General features: G+C 41.1%; 2 protein-coding genes across 2 annotated transcripts; one reads left to right on the top strand and one right to left on the bottom strand.

Annotated features, from left to right (window-relative positions):
• The first annotated feature begins 609 nt into the window (after positions 1 to 609).
• LOC131105843 (growth/differentiation factor 10-like) lies at positions 610 to 10109 on the top strand. Its single transcript, XM_058054254.2, has 3 exons — positions 610 to 1041; positions 4913 to 5994; positions 6076 to 10109. The coding sequence occupies exons 1-3, from the start codon at positions 810 to 812 to the stop codon at positions 6265 to 6267; spliced, it is 1506 nt and encodes a 501-aa protein (XP_057910237.2). The 5' UTR covers positions 610 to 809; the 3' UTR covers positions 6268 to 10109.
• Positions 10110 to 11644: 1535 nt separating this feature from the next.
• Positions 11645 to 16849, bottom strand: znf488 (zinc finger protein 488). The gene is made up of 4 exons (XM_058054271.2): positions 16653 to 16849; positions 16021 to 16240; positions 15711 to 15939; positions 11645 to 14184 (listed from the first exon to the last, which is right to left on the bottom strand). Exons 1-4 carry the CDS (start codon positions 16742 to 16744, stop codon positions 13181 to 13183), a joined length of 1545 nt encoding a protein of 514 aa, XP_057910254.2. The 5' UTR covers positions 16745 to 16849; the 3' UTR covers positions 11645 to 13180.
• Between the last annotated feature and the right edge of the window lie 2702 nt (positions 16850 to 19551).

Here is a 19551-nt window from a genome sequence, read left to right as displayed (position 1 = left end):
CGACTATAGTCACATTTATACTCTTTTTTATTTACAACATATTGCGCAACTGCAGGGTCTTGAGACACATGCTAACTCGCAAACTAGAGAGCTAGCCAGCCTTCAAATTATTTCCTTTAAACTTAAATAGCCAAAAAAATACCACTTCCACACGGATCGGGAGGATAACTATTAACAGTTATTTAATCTTTAACATGAACATTAATCAAACATTAATTTTTTTCTGGGTACATGATACCATACAGCATCCATATCCATTAAACTTTCATATCAAGGCGGGGGGCCTCAAATTTGTGTCCTGCGGGCCACATTTGGCCCGCGGGCCACGTGTTTGAGACCCCTGTTTTACTGGAAATAATAAGTAGAGCTGGAAATGTTGAGGTGGAATTGCCAAATTAAAAAAAAAAGTTTCATTTCAACAGTGGGCTTTGTGTGAGTACTTGCTAAACAAATGAGGCACACTACATCACTGTGTTTAGCGTGGAACACCACAGCAAGAAACACATCATCACGATCATGTGAAAAGGAGAAAGAGAGGGGCGGGGTGTCAGCATCATGACCTCCACTGCTGGCTCTCCAGCTCTTTGGCCCCACTGGTGGGGACGTCAGCAACCTCTCTCACTCACACTCACTCACACAAGTGGAAATAAAAGTAGCCTGCTCCACTACACTACACTACACTACATTACACACCTTGAGGGTGCGCATGGAAGCGTGGAACTTTTTACGCACGGAATTTACGCACTTTTTTTTTAACCTTTTCCCTTCAATTTACTTTTAATTATTATAATTCAAGAACGATTTCCGTTATGTTATCCACGCACCTGCTCGTGTTGGTGTTCAACTGTTTTCTCGCTGTGGCGTCCGTGAGGATGGCGCGCCGGAGCGCGCAGGACACAATCTTTCCGCAGTCCTCCTCCTCGGGTGACGTGGATCGGGACGTGGTTTTCGAGCATATGTCCAAACTGTATGAGGGATTCAAGAGCGAGGAGCGCACCAAAGAAGAGGGAAACACGGTCAGGAGCTTCAGAGCAAGCCAAGGTGCGTTCAATGTGAAAATAATGTCAAACTCGTGAACACATAAACAGGAAGTGGGGTTATTTCCGCTTGTAATCGTTGTCACCACCAACCGTACTTAATGCGTGTATTATTTGATTATTTGATACCAGCTCATATGGAAATACATAACTTTACTACATAAATGTTTGCTCCCAGGGGCGGTACTAGGTTCTGAGGACAGGAGGGGGGGCTGAATGAATGAATGAATGTAGTAGACATTCAAAAAAAGTCATTTTCTACCAATTATCCTCACGATGGTCACGTGGGGGTGCTGGAGCCTATCCCAGCTGTCTTGTACACCCTGGACTGGTGGCCAGCCAATCACAGGGCACATATAGACAAACAACCATTCACACTCACATTCATACCTATGGACAATTTGGAGTGGCCAATTAACCTAGCATGTTTTTGGAATGTGGGAGGAAACCGGAGTACCCGGAGAAAACCCACGCATGCACGGGGAGAACATGCAAACTCCACACAGAGATGTGTGTGGAATCGAACTCGGGTTTCCTAGCTGTGAGGTCTAGGAGACCTCTATAAGCGCTCTATAATTGGTACAAAATGAATGAATGAGTTTCATATTTTGCGAATGCGGTTTTTAACGTTATTAGAGCTCTCTAGAGATGAAATAACACCCCTACAACATCAATACATCATTGGACAATTTTGCCCAGTAATTTCAAAATGGATATAACTTAGCTAACCTTTGTAATGCAATGACAGCCTCTGCACACATTGCGACAAAATCGAGGGTGGAATTGAACCTCCTAGCTGTGGGGTCTTCACGCTAACCACACGATCACCGTGCAGCCTGGACAGTAATCAATGATATAATAATCATTATTATATTATGATTATTACTATCATCATTCTTCTTCTTCTGATTATTACTAATACTAGTAGTAGTAGCAGTACGCTAGTATTAGCCTACTTATTGGCTTGCTTATTAGCCTGCTTTTGCCATATTATATGAAATTTGTCTGAGATTTTTTTTGTAAAAAAAAAATCAATAAAAAATAACAAAAAGTAAATAAAAAATATCAAACATATATCGGGGGACTCAAGAACATTTTAGGGGGTCTGAAGCTCCCAGGGGCGTCACTAGGTTCTGAGGACAGGGGGGGTTTAGACAGTTATCAATTATATAATAATCATTATTATATATATATATATATATTTTTTGGTAAAAAAAATCAATAAAAAATAACAAAAAGTCAATAAAAAATTTCAAATTATTTAGGCGGATCAAGAACATTTTCGGGGGACTGAAGCCCCCCTAAAATAAACCTAATGATGCCACTGGCTCTTACTAAGTCGTATTGGTGGTTCTTACTAAGTCATATTGTTATTTAGTCAGAGATTTTTTTTTGTAAAAAAAAAAAAACAATAAAAAATAAAAACTTATTTAGGGGGTCTCAAGAATAATTTAGGGGGTCTGAAGTCCCCCTAAAATAGGCCGAATGACGCCACTGGTTCTTACTAAGTCGTATTGGTGGTTCTTACTAATTCATATTGTTATTTAGTCAGAGATTTTTTTTGTAAAAAAAAAAAAACAACAAAAAATAACAAATTATTTAGGGGGGATCAAGAACAATTTAGGGGCACTGGAGTCCCCCTAAAATAGACCTAATGATGCCACTTGTTCTTACTAAGTCATATTGGTGGTTCTTACTAAGTCATATTATTATTTAGTCAGAGATTTTCTTTTGTAAAAAAAAACAATAAAAAATAACAAATTATTTAGGGGGATCAAAAACATTTTAGGGGGACATTTTTTTTAGCCCCCCTAAAATAGACCTAATGACACCACTGGTTCTTACTAAGTCGTATTGGTGGTTCTTACTAAGTCATATTGTTATTTAGTCAGAGATTTTTTTTTGTAAAAAAAACAATAAAAAATAAAAATTATTATTTAAATTAAATTATTATTTAGGGGGGCTCAAGAACTTATTTAGGAGGGCTGAAGTCCCCCTAAAATAGGCCTAATGACACCACTGTTTGCTCCGCTTGTTGATATTAATCTCATAGAAAGTGTACCTAATGTTGTGGCCAGTCGGTGTCTCTCTAAAATAGGTGCGTTTGTTTTGTGTGAACAGTGTGAGAATGTATTTAAGTGATGTTGAGACACCGAAGCAGCTGCTCGATACCGTGATACCCTGCGAGCCGTGTTGCCCCACTTCATGTCTGGGCCAAACCACAGGCGCCTCAGAGTGTCATTGTCATGGCTTCTGTGTTTGTGTTGTGGCTCTGGGACATGAGGGGTGGGGGGGCGGGGGTTGGGGACGACGACGGCCTTTTGATGCTGTTTTTATAACTCATTTACATCCCATGTACTTCTCACATGGCGTAACATAACAGGCGTGTATTTTGACTGCCGTGGATGCGTGTAATCTAAGGAGAGATGTGAGGGACTTCTCACAACAATGGAAGACCTGTTAAAACAGTGGATTGTGTCGTGGTGCCTTCACGGGCAAAGAGGGTGCAGGCCGTATTAAAAGGGCTTAGGGTTGAAGCTTGAGGTAAGCATTTCCATATGCAGGCCGAATCTGAGGTAATGTATATCTCCTGAGTCAGTCCATACTTCCGCTGAACTCTTACACAATGAACAATACGTCCGCTGTTGGAAGTTAATGTTCGTCGTGAAATCTGGAGAGTTCCCTCCGCTTGAACCTCCACCCCTTGCCACCCACATCCCCCAGAGTCTGGTTCCTCTTACAGGCGCAGCTTCTGCAAGGCATGTCCCAGCCACTCAGCCTGCTCATGTAACAGCTTTTAACAAGGAAAGGTGTTTAATTGCACTATTCTACAATGCGTTAAGCACTTTTGGAGCACTTTTTGGAGCACTTTTCTGGATTTTCACATGACTTTCATGAACGTATACAGTTCAGATCAGGTTCTATCACTGGTACTATCCTCTCTGTTGGACCATATTTGTATCGTGTAATGATGCAAATGACTGACAGGCTGAGATAGTGTCTAAAATCAACTGTAACATATGATGGAAAACGGAAAACAAATATTGGTTCATTTGGCCAAGCTAAAACATACTTGGTAATGGTAATAGTTTGTTCACTTCCTGCTTTCCGAATATTTTTATTTTTATTTTTATTTTTATTTTTATTTTTATTTTTATTTTTATTTTTATTTTTATTTTTATTTTTATTTTTATTTTTATTTTTATTTTTATTTTTATTTTTATTTTTATTTTTATTTTTATTTTTATTTTTATTTTTATTTTTATTTTTATTTTTATTTTTATTTTTATTTTTTGTACAATGGTAATGGTAATAGTAATGGTAATGGTAATGGTAATGGTTTTATTTCATTTGAACATGCATCAGATTACAATTGAATGCATCCCATAATCAGTTCACAGTTCCACATGTCCAAAAGGAGTAGGAAGAAGCAAAGCTTATTAAATCCTACCCCTCCATCTGGTACTTTTACAATCAGTAACTGTTACATTTGTTCACTTCCTGATTTCCTAATATAATTTAACTTTTTTTAATTTATTATTATTATTTATTTTTTTTTGTCACGTACCGAAGTACGAGGTGATATGACCATACAATGACATAATGGGTACCCATAATGGGTTACATTTGTACACTTCCTGCTTTCCTAATATAATTAGAGAAAAGCAGCGTAATTTCTACCTTCCTTCAGCATGTCCAAAAGTCCAACTTTTTGCGCGATAAGGCCACTTAACATATTTTACGCACAAGGCCAAAAATGCATAATTAGGTAGAAAAAAACATACATATGTCGCATCCTTCACTGAGTCGTTTCAGCTTTGGGATGTGTAGCGTTGACACTGACATGCTCACTGATTGATGGATTGTCTTTGCAGTGCCCTCTGACCTCCGGACAGTGTACCACCTGAACCTTACAACCCTCCAGGACTCCGAGGTCATCCTCTCAGCCTCATTCCACTTCCTGTTAGGGCGGCTCCCTGCTCCCAATGCATGGATGTGTAAACGCTTCAAGAGCCCATCCTGCCGTCCGTCCGCCACGCACTCATCTCCATCCGTCAGCCTGCTCCTTCGTGCTACTCCCTCGGGGTCGGGGGTCAGTTCTGAGTCAACGGGGTCATTCCTAGGCAATGTGACCTTCCATCCTCACAGGAGAGGGGTGTGGCAGATGAAAGATGTGACCCAGGTCATAAAGGAGGCGCGGGACAAGGGTCACCTCCTGGTGTCAGTGGAATTGGACTTAGGGCGGCATTACCAGAGAAAGACAGAACAACCAGTCCAAGCTTACTTGGTCGTCTTTGCAGATGACCAAGCCTTGGCAGAACCTAACAGCGTAGCCCCAAGCCTTCAGCGGTATGACCCGGTCTCAGACGGTCTAGAACCCTCACACCCCCCTCAACTCCTACATGGACCCAATTTCTTACCCGACTTAAAAGGACGCGTGAGGCGGGAAGTGACTTCCATTGAGAACAATGAACTACCCGAGCTAGACGACGGGTTTGATGGATACAGGAAAGACGACCTTTGGGAGAGCTCATGGTATCCGGCAAGTAAACCCAAAATGAAAGCCGGAAAACAGGAAACGAGAAGAAAGAACCAGGAAGAAGAAGTCCAGCAAAAAAGAAAAGGGCACGACAGAGAAGAATCAACCAAAAAAACATCTCAAAGCTCAATCACGAGAAGACACAAAGAGAGACGAACCCAAGTCGTGGAAAGTCGAAGGCATGATGGGAAGGATGGCGGGAAGCACAGCAAGGGAGGGGGTCATCTTTTAAGTTTCGATGACCAAACCATGCGGAAGGCCAGAAGAAGGCAGTGGGGAGACACCCGCCACCAAGGATGCTCCAGGAAGAACCTCAGAGTGGATTTTGCAGACATCGGCTGGAGCGAGTGGGTCATCGAACCCAAGGCCTTTGATGCTTACTACTGCTCGGGCACATGTGGATTCCCCATGCCCAAGGTAAGAACCCAACCACCCAGCCTCCATCATTTCCTTTCATGTTACCCAAAATTCCTCAGCCTCTTCTGTCGCTTTCCAAAGGTGGTGAGGCCTTCAAACCATGCCACCATACAAAGCATAGTGCGAGCTGTTGGGATCATGTCCGGAGTTCCGGAGCCATGTTGCGTACCGGAGAAGATGACTTCTCTGGCAGTGCTCTACCAAGAAGAATCCAAGGATCTAGTACTCAAGATTTACCCTAATATGTCTGTTCAGTCCTGTTCCTGCAGATAAAAGACTCCAACACAGAAGATGGACGACAGAACAGGACTAAGACTTACCTCTGGTACAGGTTTTTGGGGATTTGACATAAAAGTCCCTTTTGCAGTGTTAAACCTACAGGAACATCGGCTGTACGCCATTCAGAGACTTTTCAAAGACTGTCACGGTTTTTGTGTTCACGTTTTCTGTGGAGACAAAGCTAAAACTTATTTCTATATTGATACTTTGTACATACTTTTATGGCGTACTGCATCTTCAAGCTCGTATTCACATCGTTATTTGCCGAAAGGACTGAAAAGGCGTTACACAATGCTCTGGAACTGTACAATTCCGTCAAACCATATGTTTTATTATTAAGAAATATTTGTTCAATAACTACTGTATTTTCTGGACTATAGGTCACTCTGGAGTACTGGGCCGCACTGGGCCAAAAATGCATAATTAGGCAGAAAAAAACATACATAAGTCGCGCCGGAGTATAAGTCGCACAAAGCCAAAAATGCATAATTAGGTAGAATAAAACATACATAAGTCGCATCGGGCTAAAAATGCATAATTAGGTAGAAAAAAACATACATAAGTGGCTCCAGAGTATAAGATGGACAAGGCCAAAAATGCATAATTAGGTCGAAAAAAACATACATAAGTACCATTGTAATATAAGTCGCACAAGGCCAAAAATGTATAATTAGGTAGAAAAAAAACATACATAAGTTGCACCGAAGTACAAGTCGCACAAGGCCAAACATGCATAATTAGGTAGAAAAAAACATACATAAGTTGCACCGGAGTATAAGTCGCACAAGGCCAAAAATGCATAATTAGGTAGAAAAAAACATACATAAGTCGCACCGAAGTACAAGTCGCACAAGGCCAAAAATGCATAATCAGGCAGAAAAAACATACATAAGTCGCACCAGAGTATAAGTTGCACAAGGCCAAAAATGCATAATTAGGTAGAAAAAAACATAAATAAGTCGCACCGGAGTATAAGTCGCACAAAGCCAAAAATGCATAATTAGGCAGAAAAAAACATACATAAGTTGCACCGGAGTATAAGTCGCACAAGGCCAAAAATACGTAATTAGGTAGAAAAAAAATATACATAAGTCACTCCAAAGTATATGTAAGTCGCACAAGGCCAAAAATGCATAATTAGGTAGAAAAAAAACATACATAAGTCGCACAGGAGTATAAGTCGCAGGAACAGCCAACCTATGAAAAAAAGTGCGACTTCTAGTCCAGAAAATACGGTATGTTGTACTGTCATTAGATGTTTTGTACTTGTATGTGTGTTGCTTAAATTATGAAAAAGGTAGTTGTGTATAAGTTGAAGTAAAAAAAAGTAATTTAATCCAAATACTTTTGTTTTAAAGCGTCTGTTATTGTTTTGTTGTTTGTTGGTACATTTGCATGTACTGGGTTCATGTTATTTTGGTCAGAGTACTACAAAGGCAGGAAGATTCCACTCAAAGATAGAAAAACCCCTACGCTACACCCCACACCAAAGGCTACAACGTCTGTTGTCCGGCACGTCATGTGACTGATGTGACCGCAGTGGATTAACGGTTGATGGCGTACGCTAATTAAGACGTCAGCCACTTGAACTTCAAAACGTGGAGCACTTCCTCTTTTCAAGTCACCACATTCTAAATACAGGATGTTCTCCTCAAAGTACTGCAGAACATCTTGAGAGTTTAGTGTTTGTAAGCAGGAGCCTTGCTGTCTGAAACTGTCAATGAAAGAAACGAGGACACCATCTTAATTGTTGAGCTATTAGGACTGCGGTCGCGTTGCCGTCGGTGCACAAAAGTTGGCACCGAGTTCCACATCTGTTTGTAACAACGGAGGGCTTTGAACTTGGCCTCTGACGACACCAGACGGTCATTTTGTCTCGAAAAAGACATCTCGTAAGAACTTCCGGTTTCATTCATTCATTTTCTACCGCTGTCTTAGAGCGAGAGGCGGGGTACACCCTGGACTGGTCCCCAGCCAATCAAATGGCACATATAGGCAAACAACCATTCACACTCACATTCATACCTATGGACAATTTGGAGTGGCTAATTAACCTAGCATGTTTTTGGAATGTGGGAGGAAAACGGAGTACGGGAAGAACATGCAAACTCCACACAGACATGGCTGAGGGTGGAATTGAACCCTGGTCTCCTAGCTGTGAGGTCTGTGCGCTAACCACTCGACCGCCGTGCCGTCCTCACTTCCAGTTTATCGTAGCTAAAGACCCATGGCCTTCTTATGTACGTGGATCCGTGGCGAGCAGGTACAAATGTGCTTTTCTGAGCTACATGAGCTGTTTTTGTGTGTACTGCTTTGTCCGTTGGATGTCCACATGCTGTCTGAACAGAATTTATTCGAAACATGCCTAATAAGTGCCACGCCCATTTTCATTCCACTTGTCCATAACTGTAACAATTCCAAATACCGCCTGACTGACGGTACTTGTTTCTCAAGTAAAGAAAAAAAATCCAAATGTGTACTTCCAACTGTCCTTTTTGCTTTTATAGTAACTGTATTCAGATAAACCGGAATAAATACTGTATTTTTTTTCATTTGTTTATAAAAAATATTATTACTGTACAGGCTGCACGGAGGTCAAGTGGTTAGCGCGCAGACCTCACAGCGAGAAGACCCAAGTTCAGTTTGCATGTTTTCTCCAAGTACTCCGGTTTCCTCCCACATTCCAAAAACATGCTAGGTTAATTAGCGACTCCAAATTGTCCATAGGTATGAATGTGAGTGTGAATGGTTGTTTGTCTATATGTGCCCTGTGATTGGCTGGCCACCAGTCCAGGGTGTACCCCGCCTCTCGCCTGAAGACAGCTGGGATAGGCTCCAGCACCCCCCGTGACTCTTGTGAGGGTAAGCGGTAGAAATTGAATAAATTAATGAATTATTACCGTACATTATTACCGGCTTGATATGGTGAATTCATGGCTAAAAAAGAACTACATTTCCCATGATGCTTAGCGTGCAGATTCAGGAAGTCTTATGCAGTGATTGTGTTCTGATCTGACAAATCTTTAGTAAGTTTGATCAAGTGTAGAATTACTGCAGTTTCCGCTTGGAATAATATTACAGTCATTTGCAGTATTTTTATATAGTATTTTATTATAGTATATTATAATATTATTATATTAACATCAAAATAAGATGGTATTTTTTCTTTCCTTGAAAAAGCTGGGAAAAACATGTTCTTACGTATATCCGAGATGTACAGTATATTTATACAATAGTACTTCGGTTTTTGCTTTTCACTTGGAAAACAAGGCAATTTTCTCCATAAGAATTTTTTTTAAATCCAATTAATCTGTTCCAGACACTCCCAAAATAACCCAAAATGTATTTTATTAAGCATAATTTACATGCATAAAAATGTGAAATAATTACAGATGATTGATGGATGGAACTTATTTTGCCGCTGTTTTTTATTAAATTGCTGTCACTGGCAACTTACTTTGGCCCCATGGTGAGTTATTTAGCAGTGGCACTAATAATAATAATATATAATAATATAATATAATTTAAAAAAAATGTTGGACACTTGATTTTGCTGAAAAATTAAGTAGAGGCGATCAAACAGTCTGTAATATTGTATGCAAAAAAAAGGAAGAAAAACAAAAGGTGGTCTTTTCCTTAAGCGAGCTTTTCTTCATGTCACTCCCGCACTGCGTTTGTCAGTTTTGTTTTGTTTTTCACAGATTGTTTTTGTTTGTTTACAAAACATCTCTTGAACAAGACGACTACATTTAATTGAGTATGTTTTTTCTATGAATGATGACACATTTGTAACTGACTTTATATGATTCTATAATGAAACTCATAAATCATAACTTAACAGGTTTACTTTGTCTCCCTCATTTCCTGACTGGATCCCTTTTAAAATCTGAGCCTACGGTCCGCTATTACAACGTGAACCCAGTGTCAACCGCAATCACGTTCACAGGAGAGTACTCGCCGTGGTCAGTTCCGGTCGACAAAACCACATCGGGGCCGGCATTTAGAACTCAATAACACTCGACCCAAGCCATATTTTTTTTTGCCACATGAGTGTTGGGATAAAAACCAAAAATAAGGCCATTGTTGGACAACAGGGGATTTTCGATGTCTGGACTGAAAAGGCTAATTCCTCACATGGTTGCTGAGCTCAGAGAAATTAGCACCAAGCTGATTGGCCACTTAATGAAACTCTATTCTATAATTATATGCTGAACAACATGTTTCAAAAAGGACAATCAGATTTGAACCATTGCTAAAACAGACTTCGAGAAAGTCCAATAAGGCACATTTGTTTGAGGATTTTATGACGTGTGCTAATAGTAGTTCATGTCTAATGTAAACACTCTAAAAACCAACTTAGCGGTTTTATGGTACAACAAATCAGGGTCGGGAAAAATGAGATGACATTTGTAGGTTAAATAAAAGGCAAATAAAGTAAAGAAACAAAAAAGGGCTTTTATTTTGGAAAAGTATATATATTGCCATTTTGCTTCATTTCTTTTTTTTCAGCCCCCCTAAAATGTTCTTCAGCCACCTCTAAATAATTTGATATTTTGTATTGATTTTTATTTTTTTTTACAAAAAAAATCTATATAGGGAGGTGGCACGGCGGTCGAGTGGTTATCGCGCAAACCTCACAGCTAGGAGACCAGGGTTCAATTCCAAACTCGGCCATCTCTGTGTGGAGTTTGCATGTTCTCCCCGTGCATGCGTGGGTTTTCTCCGGGTACTCCGGTTTCCTCCCACATTCCAAAAACATGCTAGGTTAATTGGATAGGTACATTCATATCCATAGGTATGAATGTGAGTGTGAATGGTTGTTTGTCTATATGTGCCCTGTGATTGGCTGGCCACCAGTCCAGGGTGTAACCCGCCTCTCGCCCGAAGACAGCTGGGATAGGCTCCAGCACCCCCGCGACCCTCGTGAGGATAAGTGGTAGAAAATGAATGAATTAATGAGTTTTGTGTGGAAGTGGTAACTTTTTGGCGTCTTATTTTGTCTTTCCCCACCCTCGGCCATCTCTGTGTGGAGTTTGCATGTTCTCCCCGTGCATGCGTGGGTTTTCTCCGGGTACTCCGGTTTCCTCCCACATTCCAAAAACATGCTAGGTTAATTAGCCACTCCAAATTGTCCATAGGTATGAATGTGAGTGTGAATGGTTGTTTGTCTATATGTGCCCTGTGATTGGCTGGCCACCAGTCCAGGGTGTACCCCGCCTCTCGCCCGAAGACAGCTGGGATAGGCTCCAGCACACCCCGCGACTGAATGAATGAATGAATGCTCACTTATCACTTATCAAGTGTGGGACCAATGAAACGGCATCGACAAAAGATGACTGTACATACGTAGCTTGTCGAACCGCACTGCATCATTTGGAGCGCTGCTTGAGTACCACTCATGCTGCCTAATAACAAAATACGCTGCTACTCAGTTTCATTATGAATTTGCCCCAAAAATCCATTCTAGATAGCCAAAAATATCGTAATGAATAAATATAATTGACTATAATATTGAATGAAATGGACAAATGAACATTTAACATCACTTTTTTACCTTTATTGAAGACTCTTGTTGGCGAAAACAGCAAAGAAGCAGGGCAGTGGACACCATTGTCGTACGTTATGGTGAATTATTTATTTATTGAATTGAATCATTTCTCATGTTCTTTAGCAAATTGCTGGCACTTGTAACTTTCTTTGGCCCCATGGCAGATTATTATTTTAACGGTTGCACTCAATAAAGAAAATTGCATGAATGGCGAGTGAGAAAAGGGTTCTGGTTTGAGTACGCTATTCTGCAGAATGATGCAATGCAGAGGAAACTGGCTAGTTTGTTACTCCTAATATTGTACAATATCCAAAACAGCGTACAAAAATTTGGGCCAAAACCAAATTATACAAAAATCGACTCAATATCGTGAGAAGAATGGGTTTGCTTGGGATTGTTGTCTGAATTTTCATCATGGTGTTTCAAATGATAACAGGAAACAAAAAAAACCAACTCATATTTCCTGTTCACAAGTCGTAAATGGTGGCGGCACGGCGGTCTAGTGGTTAGCGCGCAGACCTCACAACTAGGAGACGAGGGTTCAATTCCACCCTCGGTTTGCATGTTCTCCCCGTGCATGCGTGGGTTTTCTCCGGGTACTCCGGTTTCCTCCCACATTCCAAAAACATGCTAGGTTAATTAGCCACTCCAAATTGTCCATAGGTATGAATGTGAGTGTGAATGGTTGTTTGTCTATATGTGCCCTGTGATTGGCTGGCGACCAGTCCAGGGTGTACCCCGCCTCTCGATAGGCTACAGCGACCCTTGTTAGGATAAGCGGTAGAACTACAAGTCGCTACGTGCTGTAGGATTCAAACCCTACGGCTTGATATGGCGAATTCAGTGCTGAAAGAACAACATTTCCCATGATGCTTAGAGTGCAGATTCATATGCAGTGATTGGGTTCTGATGTGAAAAATCTTTAGTTAAAGTTTGATCAAGTGTAGAATTACTGCAGTTTCCGCTGACAGCTGGTATAGGCTCCAGCACCCCCGCGACCCTTGTGAGGAAAAAGCGGTACAAAATGAATGAATGAATGAAAGTCGTAAATGTAAACGTGCAAACACACTCCGTGGCCATGCACAGTAAAAGAGGATAAATAAAAAGATGGCTTCCAGACGTGCGTGACAATCAGGAGCTGTCCTCAACATCTCTTCATCTATTTTCCACCACCCTGAGGTCCTTAAGGCACAAAAAAACAACAACACACACACACATACACACATACAGAGGCCTGAAGGACAGAGAGGCCATGTACCTCTGCCGCCCTCTAGTGGACAAGCTGTGTTGCTATTTTATAACAGCTACTACATTCACTGTTGAATCCAGGATCTAAGCCTTAATTAAATACAGAAGCCATCAGTTATGTGACGTCATGTGTCTGGACAGGTGATGGCGCTCTCTGAAGTATTCGTGACAGATCGGACAGGTCAGCTTCTCCTCACGCCTCCTCCTCACCTGCGACTCGGCGGCAAACTCCTTCTTGTGGTGTGACCGCATGTGGAAGACGAGGTCGGAGGTCATACGGAAAGATAAGTTGCACTTGGCGCACCAGTTCTGCACCGAGACGCCGAATGACGTGAAGGTGGGAGGGAGGACGGTGAGAGCGGCGTTGGATCGGAGCTGAGAGGTTCTGGACCAGTGTTCGGGTGTGTAGTGGAAGAGCGACGGCAAGGTGTGTATGTCGCTGCTCACGATGCCGGGCGCCATAAGCGTGTTGTATCCTGATACGGTCCCGGAGGTGAAGACCTCGTTCATGTCCTCCACACCGATAGAGGGCACTGTTGTTATGTTATGATGCGGTATTCCCGCTGTGATCCTTTTACTGGGTTTACAAAAAGCACTTTTCTGTTCCCGACTGTTTGATTGGACCAATGAAAAAGCGCTACTGCTCGAGCGCAAACCGGAACTCTGCCCTGTCTCGGAGTCCGCAAGCAAAGTCCCTTTGGCGTCCATTGCTTCTCCCAAAATCCCATTTTTACAACCCGAACCATCCAGCTTGGTCACATCTGCTTTTATTTTGAAGTCCGAGTCGGATACATCTCCTCCAGCCTCATCCTGGCTTCTCCCCGACTGTGTGATGTTAGCATCATTTGAAATGTTGATTTTTTCCAACAAGACAGTTTTCCGCACTCTGACGGGAAGACTCTCCTGGTATTTCCGTTTCAAAGCCGGGATGTCTGCGTCACCGCCGCTATCGGGTGGTTTGTCTTCCAAATCTCTGGCGATGTTGTGAAAATCTGTGACACCATGCGGCCTCTTGTGTTCGGAAACGCTCTTCATTTGGCCGCACAAGAAGCGGCAATGAGCCAGGAATGGATATTCGTTCTTGAAGACCTGCTCACACCGAGGACATTTCAACTCTGGAAAACACACACAAGTAGGAATATGGATTTTACTCAAAGTGACATTTTCGGAGATACTGATGATGATGATGAGGGGTGCGAATCTGAAGCACTGAGGACGATTCAATACACATCGCCATGCACTGCCAGCGATACCATACTTTAACTCAGGGGTCTCAAACACGCGGCCCGCGGGCCAAATGCGGCCCGCAGGACACTACTTTGAGGCCCCCGCCTTGATATGAAATTTTAATGTTAGTGCGGCCCGCGCAAGTTTGATATGGATGCTGTATGGTATCATTCTTCCCTGCTACACCCCCCCCCCCCCCGCCACCCCCAACACAGCTGTGGACATTTTAAGCGGCGCATAACTTATAGGAAGTGAGTGACTAGACTATATAATTCATGTTTTTAGGTCAGGGGTCTCAAACTCGCGGCACATGGACGCTAGTTTGAGGCCTCCACCTTAATATGAAAGTAACTAACTTGCTAGTTGGGTAAAATCGTTACGTTTCATTAATGTTGAGGGTAAAGGTTATTGTATTATTTTTTAAATTATTATTTATTATTTTTATTTTATTACTATTTATGTATTTAATTAATTATTTAATTATTTATTTATTACTGATTGATTTATTTTCTTTATTTTGATTTGTTTATTTATTTTTTCATCTTATTTTGTGTCGTAAATAAAAATGTGTAGGGTACAGCAAAAAGCATTGAATAATTTTTGGGGGGGGTTTGTTCTGTTTTTAATGAATGTTTTTTTTTTTAAACCTGATGCGGCCCCAGCCTCACCCAGATCCTAGCTCTAGTGGCCCCCAGGTAAATTGAATTTGAGACCCCCTGTTTTTGTGATGTTCGGAGTGTCCCTGAATGCATCTGTGTTTTTGTAATGTTCATGTTAAAGGTTAAATAACTGTTAATACTGTTAATTTGAATCTGAAAAAAATATTATTTTATTGTATTATTGTTATTATTATTTTATTATTATTAATTTTTTGTTATAGTTTATTTCTTTATTTATGTATTTATTACTGATTGAAAATAATAATAATAAATAAAATAAAATTGTAAATAAAAATGTGTAGGGTACAGCAAAGGCAAAAAGCATTGAAAGGTTTTTTTGGGAGGGGTTTGTTCTGTTTTTAATGAATGTGGTTTTTTGGGGGGGGTTTTTAAACCTAATGCGGCCCCAGCCTCACCTAGACCCTAGCTCCAGTGGCCCCCAGGTAAACTGAATTTGAGCCCCGCTGTTTTAGGTATTATTACGCGGTTTTTGTGATGTTCGGAGTGTCCCTGAATGCATCTGTGTTCTTGTAATGACAACGAGAAAGGACGAAGGCGCTATGGACGTGTGGGATGGAAATACGGAATCGTATTGCAGCGTGTGTTCAGGTTCACAATGAGGTTCTCAAACAGTGTCAGAGTCTGCAGGCCTGTGCGGACCCTCCACTGTGATCTGTGCGCCACTGTGTGTATGACAACCGACCTGAGGCGTGTTCGTTCCACTTAAAAATTCTACGCACACTCCTCTATCTCACCTTTACTGGTGCCTCTGCTCATGTCCGTGAAGCCCAGAAGGTGACAAAGCTCCTGGTCGTACCACACCAGGAGTTCCTCCTCCTGTTGGACGTCTCTGGTGGTCCTCACGCAGAGCTGACCTCCTTGGAGGAAGGCTTCGGTGTTTTGCTCCTCTTTATTGCGTGCAGCCTGCACCAGTCTCAGCCAAGACAGCACCAGTGCCGAATTACGCATGGCCTCTGGGTCCACCTATTGGCAGCGTTGCGTTAACACTTATTATGCAAAATTCATACTTTTTTATTTGTTTTGTTTTGTTTAAATTCAACTCACGCTAAAGATGCACGATTTGGCTTTCCTGTCGCTGGATTTCTGCGCAATAAAGGCAATGGTGTCGTAAAAAGTGTGTTGGAGAATACACGGACCGAAGCAGGTTCCTGCGGGGATGCTGCGCGTCACCACCACGCTGGTGTGGAGCTCAGCTGGATGCTGCACGATTCTGCTGTCAACGGTCCATACGGACCGAGGCAGGAAGGCGTAATCCATCGTTAAACTGCACAAATTCAAAACATGACAATTATTACTGGAGTATGAACACTGTAGAATACAATTGTACAATTTTCTGAATGCGCATGAACGTATCATTGCCATTATTGTAGCTGTACTGCGGCGATACTATCGTATGCTCCGAAAGCTTTTTTGTGATATTATTGTAGCATTTTTCTCCTCATATGTTGCGTGTTAACATTCAAACAAGCACATAACACGCAGACGAAATGATTTCCAACGTCCTTTGTCTCAGTTTTTCACTCCGTTTCTTCTTTTGTTTCTCCCATCTGCCGTCAACTGTCTCTCTGTATTGCCTATGAAGTTAAATGGCAGCCTCCCCTCCCGCCAAAAAAAAAAAACAAAATAATACACAAAATGGCGTGTCTGTCGAATAAAAAGTATAGATGTGGACTCACCTGCTGGACATGGGGGGTGTTTTTTTTTTCAGTGTAACGATGGTGTTCGCCGGCGGTCCCACGTCGAGCAACTTATCCGTCCGAACGTTCATGTACACTGACGCCCCTCCGAGCTCCTCCACTCCCACTTATCACCGTCATTAGAGCCAGTGATGCGTGGGGAAATGATGCGAACCGTCGCACAGGCTCACTCAGTGGATTTCACGACACCGCCCCCCCTCGACCCCCACCCAAATGATCTACTGGTTGGCTTGTGTGGAGGAGTAGGAGGAGCCAGACAGCAATGAATGGAAAGGAGTCATAAAACCTTTAAATTGGAGGATGAACCAAGCCTGAGATCTACTGGTTCACCTTTTCTGACCTATAAATGTACTTAAAAATGATGTATTCTGGTGTTAAAACAAGCCAAAGTTTCAGATCATGAGGTTTGTAGATTTGGAACTGAGCCCTGAAAGACGGTTTCAGAGAGTTTTTTTTCTCACTGGCTCTTTATGATGTCACAGTAGCCACATATACATGGACCCAAATATTCCATTCATTCATTCATTTTCTACCGCTTTTTCCTCACGAGGGTCGCAGGGGAGCCTATCCCAGCTGCCTTTGGGCGAGAGGCGGGGTACACCCTGGACTGGTCGCCAGCCAATCACAGGGCACATATAGACAAACAACCATTCACACTCACATTCATACCTATGGACAATTTGGAGTGGCTAATTAACCTAGCATGTTTTTGGAATGTGGGAGGAAACCGGAGTACCCGGAGAAAACCCACGCATGCACGGGGAGAACATGCAAACTCCACACAGGAATTGAACCCTGGTCTCCTAGCTGTGAGGTCTGCACACTAACCACTCGACCGCCGTGCTGCCCAAGTCCAGTTTTATTAAAAAAGAAAATATATATCTATATAAAACATGTCCCGAGCTTAATTATAAAATATTAGCAAGATTGAACTTTATCTTTTCCTGTTCCCGGGTGCGTTCTTTCAGCGAATGCTGAGATATGACGTAACACGCAGCTCGAGACGTTCTTCGATTTAAAAAAAAATGGAGGCGAACAATCTGCACTGGACTGCTGTGGAAAGTTTGTTTTTGATTCAAACTAAATTTCAAGACCGGACGAAGGAAAAACTGGCAATACGGAGTTATTCCAACAAGTGAAAGAAAAACTGGAGGAAGTCGGTATCACGTGATGTTGGTGTTTACGTTTTACTGGGCATGCCCTATTGACTATTCTGTTTGATTATAGCGGCGCATGTAGACACTCGATTGGAATATTCCTTTCCATGTATACCATTGTTTTCGGAAAGATTCCATTCGGAAAGAGAAAAACTCCTCATGTAAACGTGGCTAAGTGTGGTGATAGTGAGCACTAGTGGTGTGTCGGTCATGACCAGACGAGTCAAAAGAACTAGTTCTTTTTTGTGAACGGAATGAACGAGCCTCTAAAATATCCGTTCAGTCTGTTCGGTTGCATATGTTTTTTTTTTTGATTGGCTGGAGAGTCGGGGCGGGACTCAGGGACGTCACCAGGTTCTGAGGACAGGGGGGTCTTAGCCCCCTGGAGATGCACAGGATATGAATGAATGTAGTAGACATTGAAAAAAAATTCAAAAAACAAATAATGAACAAAAACCAGGATATAACTTTCCCACTTTTGGACAGATTAAGTAGATATACTCAATTGTTTTAGGCCACCATTACATTTACACAAGTACACAATCTACACTGCAAAACCGCTGCTCAAGCTAGCAGCTAGAAATGAATTTTGAAAAGCTCATAAACTAGCTGTCTTTGTTTTAAAACGTTTGGGAAACTTTCATGTTTGTGAGAATATGTGTAAAAATCAACTGAAATAGACATCTCAAATGTTCCTGAATTATTATTTTTTTGAATGTGTTTGTAAACTTGGTGCGATGTAGCTGTTAGCTATCTTTTGTTTTGGCTAGCTATACTTGTATTTAGCATATTTAATGACCATTTATAGATAGTAATTGTATTCTCTGTATTTTACAGTTACCGCACACATACATACACGACAAAGAAAGCTTGACTGAAGCAAGAAAAGCAAACCTTGTGGACAGAGTTTTCTTTCTTGGTTAGCTAGCTGTGTAGCAGCATTCAGTCAGTTATTGAGGACAGCACACTCCTCTCTGGTTAAAACATGGCTTGCCTTCCTTACAATGTAGAATCCTTGTACACATATTACCACACTTGTTTTCACTCAAAGGTTCATTCATTAATAGCTAATAATCCTATTAAAATGAAGTGTTAGCTGATATGTAGTATTAACATGTTCATTGTTGTGCTGTGACAGGAGCATCAATGTTTATTTGAACATGACTTTTCTATCGTGGAATAAAATCTGGAGGAAACTGAGCCTGCAGACCAAATAGGGAATTGCATGGCGCTGCATCATGGAAAAAATATAACAAACCAACAAAAAAAAGCTTAAGATTCAGAATGTGAGCAGATTACTGGAACCTAAATATGTGCAAGTAAATTATTGATTTTACTTTAACTGCATCTTGTTGCTCTTTGTTTAATTATCACATTCTTAAGAATGTGATAATTAAATAATTAAAATAAATAAAATATGGAGATATACAATAAATAATTAAATAACTGTGCTTTATATATCACTATACTGACAGTTACTATGGTACCCATTATGTCATTGGATGCTCATATCACCTCATACTTTGGTATGTGACAAAAAATACAAAAATTTTAAAATAAAAAATACAAAAATAAAACAATTGACATTTTTTAAATTAAGAAATTAAGAAATTAAGAAATTAAGAAATTAAGAAATTAAGAAATTAAGAAATTAAGAAATTAAGAAATTAAGAAATTAAAAAATTAAAAAATTAAAAAATTAAAAAATTAAAAAATTTAAA

Source organism: Doryrhamphus excisus, linkage group LG10 (assembly GCF_037039965.1).
Source record: "Doryrhamphus excisus strain RoL-2023G ecotype Guam linkage group LG10, RoL_Dexc_Guam_v1.1, whole genome shotgun sequence".
Lineage (NCBI taxonomy): Eukaryota > Metazoa > Chordata > Actinopteri > Syngnathiformes > Syngnathidae > Doryrhamphus > Doryrhamphus excisus.
The sequence above is the reverse complement of the archived record's forward strand: the minus strand, read 5'-3'. Positions and strand labels throughout refer to the sequence as shown.